The 14593-nt window shown below is 41.4% G+C and overlaps 1 protein-coding gene across 1 annotated transcript; it reads right to left on the reverse strand.

Moving 5' to 3' along the window:
- Positions 1-1464: 1464 nt before the first annotated feature.
- On the reverse strand, positions 1465-14384 carry LOC140726313 (protein TASOR-like). Its single transcript, XM_073042517.1, has 4 exons — positions 14075-14384; positions 13133-13298; positions 11177-11414; positions 1465-1530 (listed from the first exon to the last, which is right to left on the reverse strand). Exons 1-4 carry the CDS (start codon positions 14169-14171, stop codon positions 1474-1476), a joined length of 558 nt encoding a protein of 185 aa, XP_072898618.1. The 5' UTR covers positions 14172-14384; the 3' UTR covers positions 1465-1473.
- Positions 14385-14593: the final 209 nt, after the last annotated feature.

Raw genomic sequence — 14593 nt, forward strand, 5'->3', positions numbered from 1 at the left:
CTCTTCTGAAGTCTGAGTGAGATTGCTCACAACCCTGAATATCTCATAGTGTCTGAACTATCTCTCAAAGTCTCCTGGTTTAAAGAAATCAAATGTCTCGGGGAAGGGGCTTTATTAGGTAAATAGATGTAGGTATTGCAGGCATTTGCTCCATTTTCCTGTTTGCTTGTTTATTTCTTATTTTATTTGTTTGGACTACAGAAGTCTTCTTTTCTCTCCCTGAGAATTTGACTAACCTTTTTGCTGTGTCTATGTCTCTGTCTCATTCCGCCGGCTAGTGGCCCAGAGATACAATGTATCTACTTTTCGGTGAAGCGTGAAGGCATTGCCTAGCAACCCTGGCATTTTCTCAGCTCATGCCTCATGGTGCATATCGTTAGCAATCTAGCATAGGCAGTCTAAGTTGGTACGTCACTGGATATTTTTCATTGATAAATGCGAACAAGAACAGTCTTACTGTAAATTCATTCTTGTTGAATATCTCACTTGGTCTGTAACACCAATTCATCGACAATAAATCACTTCTGACATCATGTTGTGTTTGTATTGAGAGACAGTGCAGAGCATACTAGGACACTTGCATGCAGGATATTCAACTGAACTTTGATAACCCTGCTTGAACAGGATGTGAATTCCTCCTGTGTGGGAGTGGCTAACTGTGTGGCCTAGGAATAATGCTATAACTATCACTACAGTTAACATGTACTCTTTACTGACTGATACAAGAGAGATTATATAAAAGAAAGAAAAGCCAAATAAATGAAGGAACTATTTAGCCCCTGTCTTTATGGAAGAAAATACAGTAAGCCTTCCAGAAATGATAAATTAATGTACTGGAGAAAGTGAGGAGCTGGAACAAATAATCATTTGCAAAAAAAAAATAGAGCTGGAGACGTTAATGGAACGTAAGGTAATAAATCCACAGGATCTAATGAACTGCATCAGATGATTACCTACATCTGGACCTTCTGTTTTGAAGGTGGTAGCTACAGAGTTAGTGTACACATTTGTTACTATCTCCCAACCTTCCAAAGATTCTGGAGCAGTTCCATTGATAGAATATTAGCAAATGTAACCCCATTATTTCAGAGAGGAGAGAGAAAACAGGAAACAACAGACCAGTTAGACTGACATCAATAAATGAGAAAATGTTTACAATGTTTTTCAAGTGCCCTGTTATAAATGTGTGGCTATCACCTTGCCTGAAAAAAAATACAAAGATATTTTTTAAAAGTATGGTATGAAATATATTATTGTTCAGAGAGCAATGGGTGGTATTGTACACAGATCACATGAAAGGCAGCAGAGTGACACAACTAGCAAAGATGTTGCATCATAGTTCTAAATCCAAGTGGAATACTGGGTCGCTGTCTTGTGGAGTTTGCACATGCTCCCTCTGACTGCATATGTTTCCTCTGGGTGCTCTGGTTTTCTCACAGATCTTAAAGATGTCCAAATTAGTAGGGTAATTGGTCAGTCTAACCCATCACTGGTGTGAGTGAGAGGTATAACCTGGGGAAGTTGATGGAGCTGTGAAGAGAATGGGTTACAAAGAAAAAGAATGAGCAATGGGATTGTTCTATGAGAGAGCATAGACAGTTGGTGGTATAGTCCCCTTCTAGTAAGGTAGTAAGGAAGCATGAAAGTTCAGCAAATGGAAAATGGTACATTGGCCTTTACTGCAAGAGGATCTGAGTATAAGAGTAGAGTGGTATTGTCCCAATTACATTGTAAGTTAGTTTATTATTGTCACACATACCCAAATACTGTGAAAAACTTTGTTTTGCATCCCATCATACAAATCATTTAATAACATCAGTACATTGAGGTAATACAAGGGAAAAGCAATAACGGAATGCAGGATAAAGTGTTACAATTACGAAGTACAATGTAGGCAGACAATAAGATACAAAGTCACGATGAGATAGATTGTGAGGTCAAGAGTCTATCTTATCTCCAAGAGATCCATTCAATAGCCTTATAATTGTGGGATAGAAACTGCCCTTGAGCCTGGTGGTATGAGCTTTCAGGCTTCTGTATTTACTGCTCAATGGTAGGGCTGGGCAGAAGAGAAAATATGTGTGGTAGAAGGGGTCTTTGATTATGTTGGATGCTTTACTGAGACAGTGGGAAGGGCAGCTAGAGTGCATGGAAGGGAGTTCATGAGCTGTGTGCATACAGCCCTGGCAAGACTGCACGAGAAAATCATGTTCAAACTGGAGTCCCTAAGGAGGGATATTTTTGCAACAGGAGTGTAGCAAATGGTCATCAGATAAATTACTCTGCCTGGTGAATTTGTCATATGAAGAAGAAATAAGAGGACTGGGTCTATACACTCCAGAGTTTAAAAGAACTGTACCTAAACATACAGAATTATTAAGGGTCTTGAGAGCTTGATAGGAAATTTATGCAGAGTTTATGGTTCAATAATCAGGGGTCATATTCTCAAAGTAAGGGGCTTCTCATTCAGGGTAGCATTATAAAAAACTTCTATCACCTAGTGAGTGGAGCATCTCTGGAATTCTTAATAAGCTCCAAGAGTGCTGCGAAAGATCAGTAGTTGAGTATATACAAAACAGATATATAGATAGTTATGACATCAAGGGATACGGGCTTTGTGCTGGAAAGCAATCAGATCAGTCATGATTTTACTAAGCACTGAACCAGGGACCAAATGACCTACTCCTGCTTCAGCTCCTTAGGTAGAAATGATGGTAAGTAATTGACCTGAAACATCAAGTTTCTCTCTCCAAAAATGCTGCTTGTCCAATTGAGTATTTCCAGCATTTTCTGGTTTTATTTCAGATTTCCAGCATTGACATGTGTTAGCTTTTGGTTGAAATAAAGTCAATTAATTAGAAATACAAAGTAAATAGAAATCTAAAATACTTAATATTTCCTTAGCTCTCTGTAGCTATTTCTCTCTATTGTAATGAATGAAACCACTTTTCCAACACTCAAACACCCATCAGCTTGTGTTAACACCTACAAAATGTACCAATACATTTATAAATAAATTGGCACTATGTGATTGTAAAAGTCAGCTGCTCTATTAAAATCAAACAAAAGAAGTCAACAAAAAAAGATCACTGAGCCTGAGTGGGCAAAACAACCACTTGAAACCCTCTGTGAAGGCAAATAGTATGCTGGTCCATACCAAAACAGGATTTGAGTATAGGATTAAAGATGACTTACTGAAAATCTATAGTGCATTGGTAAAACTACACATGAGGTATTATATACAATTTTGGTATCCTTATCTATAAATAGATATACCTGTAATAAAGGGAGTTCAGTGAAAACTGATTTCAGGGCTGGCAGTTTTGCCCTAGAGGAGATTGTGTAGACTAGATCCGTACTCTCTTATGTTTAGCAGGTTGTGATGGAGGAGATTATGGACCGATGCGTTGGAATGGGAATTGCAATTAAAATGGTTGGCCATGGAGAAAACCTGCTTTTTGTGGATGGGGTGAAGGCATTTGACAAAGCGGTCTCCAATCTACATTGGTTCTCACCAATGTAGAGGAGCCTGCATCAGGAGCACCGGATACAATAGGTGACCCCAACAGGTTCACAGGTGACGTTTTCCCTCGCTTAGAAGGACCGAAGCCCTGAATGGAGGTGAGAGAGTAGGTGAATGGGCAAGTGTAGTACTTCTTCCACTTGCAGGGATAAGTGCCAGGAAAGAGATTCGTAGGGAGGGACGTGGACAAGGAGATCACGGAGGAAGTGATCCCTGCAGAAAGCGGAGAGTTGGGGGGTGGGAGGCAAAGATGTGTTTGGTGGTGGGATCCCATTGAAGGTGGCTGAAGCTGAAAAGAATGATGTGCTGGATGTGAAGGCTCATGGAGTGGTAGCTGAGAACAAGAGGAACTCTGTCCTGTTAAGGTGGTGGGAAGATGGGATGAGAATACCTCTATGTCTTGGTCCAGTCTGTGAAATCTGCATGCTGGTTCACGGTCAGGTTCATCGATCCTTATTCTGGATTTTCCTGTTTTCCCTTATTCCATTGGGTGCCTTAATTGGGGCACATGATTCTCGTTTTGGGCTGGCACATAAATACCTCTGCAAACCAAAGATTCTCTGTTGGACTGTTCCCTTCCTGCCTGAAACCTTCAACTGCCATCTACGCCTGAAGCCTTGCCTGCAACCTACACCTACAGTTCTGCGTCTTGCCCAAGCCAAGGCTCTGTATTTCCAGTTCCCCCAAGACCTAGTCAAGGCTTTGCGTTCTCATCCTGTCCATGTGTCTCGTCCTGTCCCGTAGACACATCTTGTCCTAGCCTAGACCCGGGTTCTGGTTCCGAGTCAAGACCCAGGTTTCTAGTTCCAACCAAGACCTTGTCCAAGCTCTGTCCTGGAGTACTGTGTTCCCTGTCCAAGTCTGAGCTTCGTGTCCTCATCCAGTTCTGGGGCGTCTTCCAGTCTGTGTGCCCTGCCCAGCCCGGTGCTGGAGATTCCTCGTCCTGTGCTGGATCGTCCCCAACCGAATCCTCAGCAGTTTACCTTGGCAAGTATCCTCAGCAGTCATCCCGGCCCTGCGCACCAAGGAGGAGTCCCGGCCCCGTAGCCAAGAGCCGAGCCAAAACTAGTCCAAGAGCCTAATCCAGCGCTGGAGTTCCCTCATTGTGTCCAGGAGTCTCTCGTCCTGTCCAAGCCACATCCAAGAACCTCATCCTGTCCAAGAACCTTGTCCTGTCCAAGTCATGGCTTTTGTTATCTCGTCCTGTCCATGTGCCTCGCCCTGTGCAGGAATTCCACGTCAATCCTGTAGCCTAGCCACGTCCAGTCCTGTAGCCACGTCTCGTTCTCGCCTAGATCCAGGGTCTGAGCCCAAGTCAAGACCCAGGTTCCGGGTCCCTGTCCAGTCTCTGGCTCGGAGTCCTAGTCCAGGCTCCTAGTTCCAAGTTCCTTGTCCTGGTCCCACTTTCCTAGTCTTAGTCCTAGCCCTGGTCCTGAATCCTGGTCTCGTCCAGGGCCTGGGTGGCAATGTCCAGCGTCGTTTCTTCCTGACTCCCCTTGCTTTCTTGATAAACCTTGTCCTGTTCCTAGTACTTCAGTGTCTGTGTCTGCTTTTGCGTGCACCATCAATGCCCACCTTATGACACTCTAATGTTCTGGAAAGGAAAGCCTCATCCTGGGAACAGATGCAGTGGAGATGAAGGAACTGAGAAAAGGAAATGGCATTTATACAGGAGACAGAGTGGGAAGAGATATAGTCAAGATAGCTGTAGGAGATGTTAGGTTTATATAAGATATTGGTAGACAGCTTGTCCCCAGAGATAGAGACAGAGAGATTGAGAAGGAGAAAGGGATCAGAAATGTGAATTTAAGGGCAGGGTGGAAGTTGAAGGTAAAGTTAATGAAAATGACAAGCTTAGCATGAGTGAATGAATCAGCACTAATGCAGTTGTTAATGTGGCACAGGAATGGCTTGGAACATGAACTGTTCCCCATAGTCAACAAAAAAAAGCATAACTGGGGCCCATGTGGTGTGATGATATCTGGTTTGCTGCAGTGAAGTTCTAAACTTAAGCAAAGATCTTAAGCCCTATCCAAGATAGATAGCTATGGGCACTTTCATGAAAGGGAAATTATACTGTAGCCACCTACTCTTCAAAACTTGTTCACTTCACTGTTTATCCACCATGGGAAATGTATCTGCCAATACCACTATTTGACCTGTGGGTTCACCCCCCAAGGTTAACTTGCAGACTGAGTCAGTGGTAAGGAAGGCAAATACAATGTTAGCATTCTTTTTAAAATAATTAGAATGCAAGAGCAAGTATGTAATTCTGAGGCTTTATAGGGCATTGGTCAGACTGCATTTGGAGTATTGTGAGCAGTTTTGGGGCCCATAATCTAAGAAAAGATGTGTTGGCATTGGAGAAGGCCCAGAGGAGGTTCACAAGAATGATTTTGTGAATGAAAGGATTAACATATGAAGAGTGAATGGATGACTCTGCGCCTGTACACACTTAGAGCCATCCAAAATAGTGGAAATCCCAATGAAACATATTGAACATCGAAAGGCTAGATAGAGTGGATGTGGAGAAAATAGTGGGTGAGTCGAGGACCAGAAGGTGCAGCCTCAGAATAGAGGGATGTACATTTAGAACAGAGATGAGGAGTAATTTCTTTAGCAGTAGAGTGGAATTCATTGCCATGGACTGTTGTGGAGGCCAAGTCATTGAGAATATTTAAAGTGAAAGTTGATAGGTTCTTGATTAGTTAGGGTGCCAAAGGTTACAGGGAGAAGGCAGGAGAATGGCATTGAGAGATAATACATCAGTTATGATGGATGGTGGAACTGACCTGACAGGCTAACTAACCTTAATTCTGCTCCTATGATTAGTGGCCTTTTGAATCATACATTCAAAACTGAAGATTGGCTTCCGTTTATGAAAAGAACCTAAAGAAGAATATTGGTTGGAAGTTTATCTTCTTCAAATACAATGAGTTGATATCTAGAAGTGTCAGCTGCTATATTTAGAAAGCTGAGCTTGGAAAAAAGAAGAAGCCCCCTGGCTCAGGAAGCAAATATCTATCATGGCAACACCTTGAGTTTTGTGAAAGTGGGAGGAGATAAAGAGAAATTATTGATTAGGAGGACCAGTTCCTACAGACGGAGGAGGGTGGTGGTGGAGGAGTACTGGTTGGATCTATTGTCGAGAAAGAAGCAGAGAGTCCTAAAGGCTTCTTGATATGGACAGAAGTGTATGGGGACTGGATATCCATGATAAAAATGAGGAGATCACGGCCAAGGAGCTAAATGAATATTTTGCATCAGTCTTCACTGTGGAAGACACTAGCAGTGTGCCAGGTGTTGAAGGGTGTGAGGGAAGAGAAGTGAGTGCAGTTACTATTACAATGGAGAAGGTGCTCGAAAAGCTGGAAGTCCTAAAGGTACACAAGTCACACAGGCCAGATGAACTGCATCCTAGGATTCTGAAAGAGATAGCAGTAGAGATTGTGGAGGCATTCGTAGTGATATTTCAAAAATCATTAGACCCTGGCATGGTTCCAGAGGACTGGAAAATTGCAAATGTCACTCCACTCTTTAAGAAAGGAGGAAGGCAGCAGAAAGGAAATTATAGACCAGTTAGCCTGACCTCAGTGGTTGGGAAGAATATTCAGTCAATTGTTAAGGATGAGGTTATGGAATACTTGGTGACACAGGACAAGATAGCAAGGCAAAATCTTACCTGACAAACCTGTTGGAATTCTTTGAGGAGATTACAAGTAGGATAGAGAAAGAGGATGCAGTGGATGTTGTATATTTGTACTTTGACAAGGTGCCACACATGACGCTGCTTACCAAGTTAAGAGCTCATGGAATTACAGGAAAGTTAGTAGCATTGGTTAGAACATTAAGGATCCTTTTCTGGTTGGCTGCCAGTGACTAGTAGTGTTCTGTATATCAATGATTTAGATGATGGAATAGATGGCTTTGTTGCCAAGTTTGCAGATGATGCAAAGATTGTGGAGGGATGGGTAGTATTGAGGAAACAGGAAAGCTGCAGAATGACTTGGACAGATCAGGAGAATGGGCAAGAAAGTAGCAAATGAAACACAATATTGGAAAATGCATGATCGTGTACTTTGGTAGAAGAAATAAATGTGCAGACTATTTTCTATGAGGAGAAAATCCAAAAATCTGAGATGCAAAGGGACTTTGGAGTCCTTCCGCAGAACAGCCTAAAGGTTAACTTGCAGGTTGAGTCGGTGGTGAGGGAGACAAATGCAATGTTAGCATTTATTTCAAGAGGCCTGGACCATAAGAGTAGGGATGTGATGCTGAGGCCATACCTTGAGTATTGTGAACAGTTTTCGGCTCCATATCTAAGAAAAAATGCTCTGGCATAGGACAGGGTTCCAAGGAGGTTAACAAGCATGATTCAGGGAATGAAAGCGTTAACATATGAGGACCATTTGACGGCTCTGAGCCTGTACTCGCTGGAATTTAAAAGATGAAAGCGATCTCAATGAAACCTTTTCAATGTTGAAAGACCAGATGGAATAGATATGGAAAGGATGTTTCCCATGGTGGGGGAGTCTAGGACAAGAGCGCACAGCCTCAGGACAGAGGGGCATCCATTTAAAACGGAGATGTGGAAAAATTTCTTTAGCCAGAGGGTGGTGAATTTGTGGAATTTGTTACCACAGGCTGCTCTGGAGGCCAGGTTGTTGGGTGTATTTAAAGGCAAAAATTGGTCATGGCATCAAAGGTTATGGAGAGAACGCTGGGGAGTGGGACTTAAGAGGGGGAAAAGGATCAGCCATGATTGAATTGTGGAGCAGATTCAATGGACCAAATGGCCTAATTCTGTTCCTATGTTTTATGGTGATCAGGTATTCTGGATTGGATGTTCTGTAATAAACCAGAATTGATTAGAGAGCTTAAAGTAAATGGACTCCCAAGAGTCAGTGTTCATAATATAATAGAATTCACTATGCAATTTGAGAAGGAAAAACTAAAATCAAATATATCAGTATTACATTGGAGTAAAGGGAATTACAGAGCCATGAGAGAGGAGCTGGCCAAAATTGATTGGAAGGAAATACCAGCAGGGATGATAGCAGAGCAGCAGTGGCTGGAATTTCTGGAAGCAATTCGGAAGGTGCAGGATAAATAGAAGAGGAAGTATTCTAAAGATTGGATGACACAACCGTAGCTGACAAGAGAAGTCAAAGCCTACAGAAAAACCAATGAGAGAGCATTTAATAGACCAAAAATTAGTGGGAAGTTAGAGAACTCAGAGGCTTTTAAAAACCAACAGAAGGCAACTAAAAAGTCATTAAGAAGCAAAAGAATGAGTACAATGAGTAAGCTAGCCATTAATATTAAAGAGAATACAAAAAGTTTCCTCAGATATTTAAAGCATAAAAGAGAGGCAAGACTAGATATTGGACTGCTGAAAAATGCTGTTTGAGGTGGTAATGGGGGACAAAGAAATTTTAGAAAAATTGTATGTGTTTTGCATCAGTCTTCACTGTGGAAGACACTAGCAGTATGTTGGAAGTTTAAGAGTGTCAGGGGGCAGAAGTGTGTGAAGTTTCCATTACTAGTGAGAAGGTGCTTGGGAAACTGAAAGGTCTGGAGGTTGATAAGTCACTTGGACCAGATGGGGTACACCCTGGAATTCTGAAAGAGTTGGCTGAAGTGATTGTGGAGGCATTAGTAATGATCTTTCAATAATCAATGGATTTTGGCATGGTTTCGGAGAGCTTGAAAATGGCAAATTTCACTCCACTCTTCAAGGAGGGAGGGAGTCACAAGAAAGGAAATTATTGGGCAGTTAGACTGACCTCAGTGGTTGTAAAGATGTTGGAGTTGATTGTTAAGGATGTAGTTTTGGGATACTTGGAGACACATGATAAAATAGGCAGTAGTCAGCATGGTTTCCTTGAAGGAAATCTGACAAATCTGAAGGAATTCTTTGAAGAAATAACAAGTAAAATTAGTGGATGTTGTGCACTTGGATTTTCAAAAGGCCTTTGACAAGGTGCCCCACGTGATACAGCTTAATGAGTTAAGATCCCATGGTATTACAGGAAAGATACTAGTGTGGATATAGAATTGGCTGATTGGCAGGAGAAGAAGAATGGAATTAAGGGAGCTTTTTCTGGTTGGCTGTTGATGACTAGCAGTGTTCTACAGAGGTCTATGTTAGGTCCACTCTTTTTACGTTATATGTCAATGATTTGGAAAATGGATTTAATTACTGTGTGGCAAGATTTGCAAATGATACAAAGATAGGGAAGGGGCTGGTAGTTTTAAGGAAGCAGGGAGACTACAAAAGGACTTAGACAAAATAGGAGAATGGGCAAAGAAGTGGCAGATGGAATACTGTGTCAAGAAGTGTATGGTCATGCATTTTGGTAGAAGAATTAAAAACATAGATTGTCTTCTAAATGGAGAGAATTTTTAAAAATCTGAGATGCAAATAGACTTGGAAGTCTTTGTACAGGGTTCCCTAAAGTTTAATTTGCATATTGAGTTGGTGGTGAGGAAAGCAAATATGATATTAGCATTCATTTTGAGAGGATTTGAATATAAACGAACGTAATGTTGAGGCTTCATAAAGCACTGGCGAGGCCTCACTTGGAATATTGTGAGCAGTTTTGGGCCCCTTACCTTAGAAAGGATGTGCTGAAAATGGAGAGGGTTCAAAGGAGGTTCACGAGAATGATTCCAGGTTTGAACAGCTTGTCATATGAAGAGCGTTTGATGGCTCTGGGTCTCTACTCATTGGAATTCAGAAGAATGAGGATCTCATTGAAACCTATTGAATGTTGAAAGGCCTCAATAGAGTGGATGTGGAGAGGATGTTTCCTATGGTGGGAAAGTCTAAGATCAGAGGATACAGTCTCAAAATAGAGGGGCATCCATTTAGAAAGGAGATGAGGAGAAATTTCTTCGGGCTGAGAGTGGTGAATCTGTGGAATTCATTGCCACAGGTGGCTGTGGAGGCCAAGTCATTGGGTAAAGTTAAGGCAGTGATTGATCATTTCTTGAATAGTCAGGGCATAAAGGGGTATGAAGAAAAAGCAGGAGATTGATGTTGAGAGGGAAATGGATCAGCCATAATGAAATGGTGAAGCAGCCTCGATGGGCCAAATAGCCTATTCTTCTCCTATATCTAATGGTCTAATGGTCTTATGGATGAGAGGGAGGAAGAGAGCTGGAGGCATCTGAGAAGAGGGGAGGGTTGGGGTGTTTAAGGAAGATAGGGTGGGAAGAAGATGGAGGCTCTGAGGATGCAAGAGGTGATGGGGGAATCTGAGAGAACACAGATTACGGAGCAGTGGTGGGGGAAGGGGAGCCTGGGGTCCCAGTGACAGAGAGAAAGGTGGATACAGTTGAGGTTGGGGCTGGAGGCCAAGTAATTCATGGTCTGAAGGTATCTGTGGTATTTGTAACTGGAGTTGGTGATGGTGGAATTCTAGGTCTGGAGCTGTAGGTGTGAGAGAAGAGGGGAGGTTTGGAGTGGTCAAGGAGGGTAGAGTGGAAGGAACATGGAGGCTCTGAGGATGAAAAAAGGTGATGGGGGATTTAGAGATTTGGGGTTGAATGGTTGCAGCGGGAGAGGGGGAGCCCAGGGCTGAATGGCAGTGAGGAAGGTCATGGCCAAGAGTTGAACATAACACTTCTGTTAAAATCAAATGAACATACCTTAAAGAACAGAACAGTTTCTGCAGCCAGGTTGTTTAGCTTATGGTAGTTCAGGAGAACGTCAATGTGTCGATGAAGATACACACCATAAGCTGGATTTCCCAGTGCATTTATGTCAGAAGAATTAATGCTCAGTCCATCCTGATACAATTTTAAAGCTGTCTTATGGGATGTCACGAAGAAGAATGTAATTTCTTCCATTTCTTTCCTTCGTCTTCCTTCCTGTCGCATCTCTGATCTGGTGTGAGAAATGGCTACTGTTAAAATCTATTTTGAACAGTAAGATATTGATATTTAGATATTTAGAGATAGCATTAAAGGCTTCAAATACAAAATGGTGAAGAACATCTTCACAACACTCCACCTATTCCAAATTCTGTCTCTGTACAGCCAATACGGATATTGGTGGTAGCATAACGCTATCTCCAGTAGCCTTCCTCATATATTGGCCAGGAAGTGCTTGCAGGCTGGTCAATATCCCATGCAAGTCTAATCTCATATTAACACTAAATTATACATTTGCTCTTCATTGAAATTTTCTGCATAATTTATTTTACATGCTGGTCCACAGTTTAAAACTGCCACTGAACTGCTCACCTGACATTGTATAATAAGGCAGGCTTTTGTATCTGGAACTCTACGTGACATTTCTGCAAACTTTTCAATAGGTAATGGCTCGTAGTTGAAACTATTTTACCCCACAAATTTCCTCCTGCTGCTCCGTCTGGCTGCTGACATCGTCCCAAATTCCAGAGCAAAGGGGAGGGGGAAACTTTGGAACAATTTTAATCTGACTGCTCTTGCCGTTGTATTTCAAATGTTTGTATTGTACATACTGTATATACAAGTGTACACAAGTGTGCTGAATCATTATTATGGGACAGGAGCATTTGCTCTCTGCATCCACCCTGGTGCATGACTCTGTATACATGATGTTACTCCAGTATTTGGGGCAGACACCTGTCATTTGTGGGATTATCATTAATACTCTCTATCCCTGGTTGTTCCCCAGCACATAAAACATAGGAGCAGGATTATGCTATTTGGCCTATTGAGACTATTTTGCCATTCAATCGTTTTGGATTTATTTTCCCACTCAACCTCATTCTCCTGTCTTTACCTGATAACCCCTGGCACACTTACCAATCCAGAACTTCAATATGCCCAATGAGTTGGCCTCCACAGCTGTGGAATTCTACAGATTCATCACCCTCAGGCTAAAGGAATTTCACCTCTGTTCTAAAGTGACGTCCTTCTATTTTGAGGCTGTGCCCTCTAGTTCAATCTAGATCTCCCATTATTGGAAACATCCTCTCTATGTTCACTGTGTCTAGGCCTGTTTGATAGGTTTCAATGTGATCTCCCCTCATTCTTCCAAACTTCCAAAACCCAGTCCCTGCACTTCTTTATACTGACTACCTCACTTCTATCTCTCAGATATAGAATCTCATCCTGAATTGTTGACTGTCCATTTCCCTCCACAGACACTGCCTGGCAGCTTCATTCCTCCAGCAGTTTATTTTTTGCTCCAGATTTAGCATCTGCAGTCTCTTGTGTCTTCTGCACTAATTCTTGATGTATGTGGTTCTAACTGGGTTGAAAAGAGCCAAATGAGAGAGCCAGACAGATGTAATACTACTGGGCAGAATATGTACCAGTGGTTTCCCTCGTTTCCACGCACACAGGCCCCACAATAACATTTGAAATAAAGACTTGCATTTAAATAGCACCTTTTACATCTTATTCGGGATATGCCAAAGTACCTTGCAGCCAATGAACAATGCTTAAAGTGTAATACAGGGAATAAAGCAACCATTTTGTGTACAAGGTTAGAGGCTACAAACTCCACTTTGATCCAAACCATATCCTATCAGGCCACTTCAGTCCTTGCCCCAGTATCTGAGAAATCTGGGTGCTTGTACAGTATATTCCATAATTAGACCATTATTTTCATACCTCTTTGCTGCAAATCGCTGCTCAATTTTCACATTGTGTACGAGTTTAACATCACCAAAGTTCCAGAGGAGGTTCAATTGGTAGCTGCTGTCAAGCTTTGATCCCTCTAAAGTCGATTGAATGAAACTATATTCACGCCAATCTGTACGACAGATTTCTAAATAGGCTTTGGAAGAAGATATAATTGAAATTAAAGCTTTAGTAAGATTCACTTGCTACAGTTGTGTATTTAATTTTTCAAAATACCTGAATAATGTTGTCAATATATTAATTGATTAGGCATTCTTTGTTTGTTTACATAATGCATTACAGGTTATAATCAAGTAGTATGTGAATGTCATACTGTACATTATTACATTATCATGTCATTAGAGCACACCTCACTAAGGTAAAACTAAGAGTACACATGTTATTCTCAGCTCCTGTATTTTTCTTTCAATTAGTTTTTGGAGTTACAGCAAGGTTTAATTTTACAGTTGCAGCTAAAATTTAGCTAACCACACACTGCTTCAAATATGCAGTAAAGTTGCTGTGTATCCTGACTAGGGAATGGAGTGAAACAAACTACTTAAAGAGATAGAGGTGATCAACGTTCTGGAGGATCCAGACAAAGCATCTGTTGGCCAAAGGGTAGAGAAAAGAGCAGATATATATTTAAGAAGATTCAAAGTTTGGCACAAGGAAACAGCATGTGTCATGATCAGTAATTCATTGCGTGAATGAGTGGTGGAGGCAGATTTAATCTCAAGCTTCCGAAGAATTAGGTAAGTACTTGAAGAAGTCAAAACACAGCAGAATTGAAAAAATTGTGGGGATCCAAGGATTGCTTTAACATACGCTAGGCATGGAATGAATGGGCAATGAAGTTGTATCATACACATCACGAGATCAATAAAATAAGTAGAAGGTCACACCTTTGCAATTGAGCTTTTGGTAAATTACCTGAGTCACTGGTCCTTTTCCTAGGTATCGTGAACTTTTTCAAACTGTCAGAGTTTGTGTTGATATTATGGATTTTATTCTTGCTTTTTGCTTCCATTCCTCACCGTTTGTGCATCAACACTAAAATAAAAACTCAATAAAGGTAACTGATTGTGAATGGTGATCAATGCACTTTTTGTAATCATTCTCCTCAAAACTAGAGCGATTGCCTTCTGTGCATTTTCCCTTTCATTTGCCTTTGCAGGGCAATTGCAGCTTATGCTCCTTCAAATGCCCATATACTTTTTTCCCCCTTGAAGGTAAAATACTGAATCTATAATTTTTTTTCAACATGCTTCTATTGACCTCTTTCAGTATCCCTGCCTTTGGCTTGGGACAGCTTTCTGTCTTCTTGTCAATCACCGCAAATGAGTATGTTTCAGTGTAGGCAAATTGTTTTCTGTCTAAAGCTATCTCTTAATTTTGACACTTTAAAGTTTTTGTTTCTCATGTTAGTAAAGACCCAAAAAAGACTTTCCA

The sequence above is a fragment of the Hemitrygon akajei genome, chromosome 4, assembly GCF_048418815.1.
Source record: "Hemitrygon akajei chromosome 4, sHemAka1.3, whole genome shotgun sequence".
NCBI classification, from domain to species: Eukaryota; Metazoa; Chordata; class Chondrichthyes; order Myliobatiformes; family Dasyatidae; genus Hemitrygon; species Hemitrygon akajei.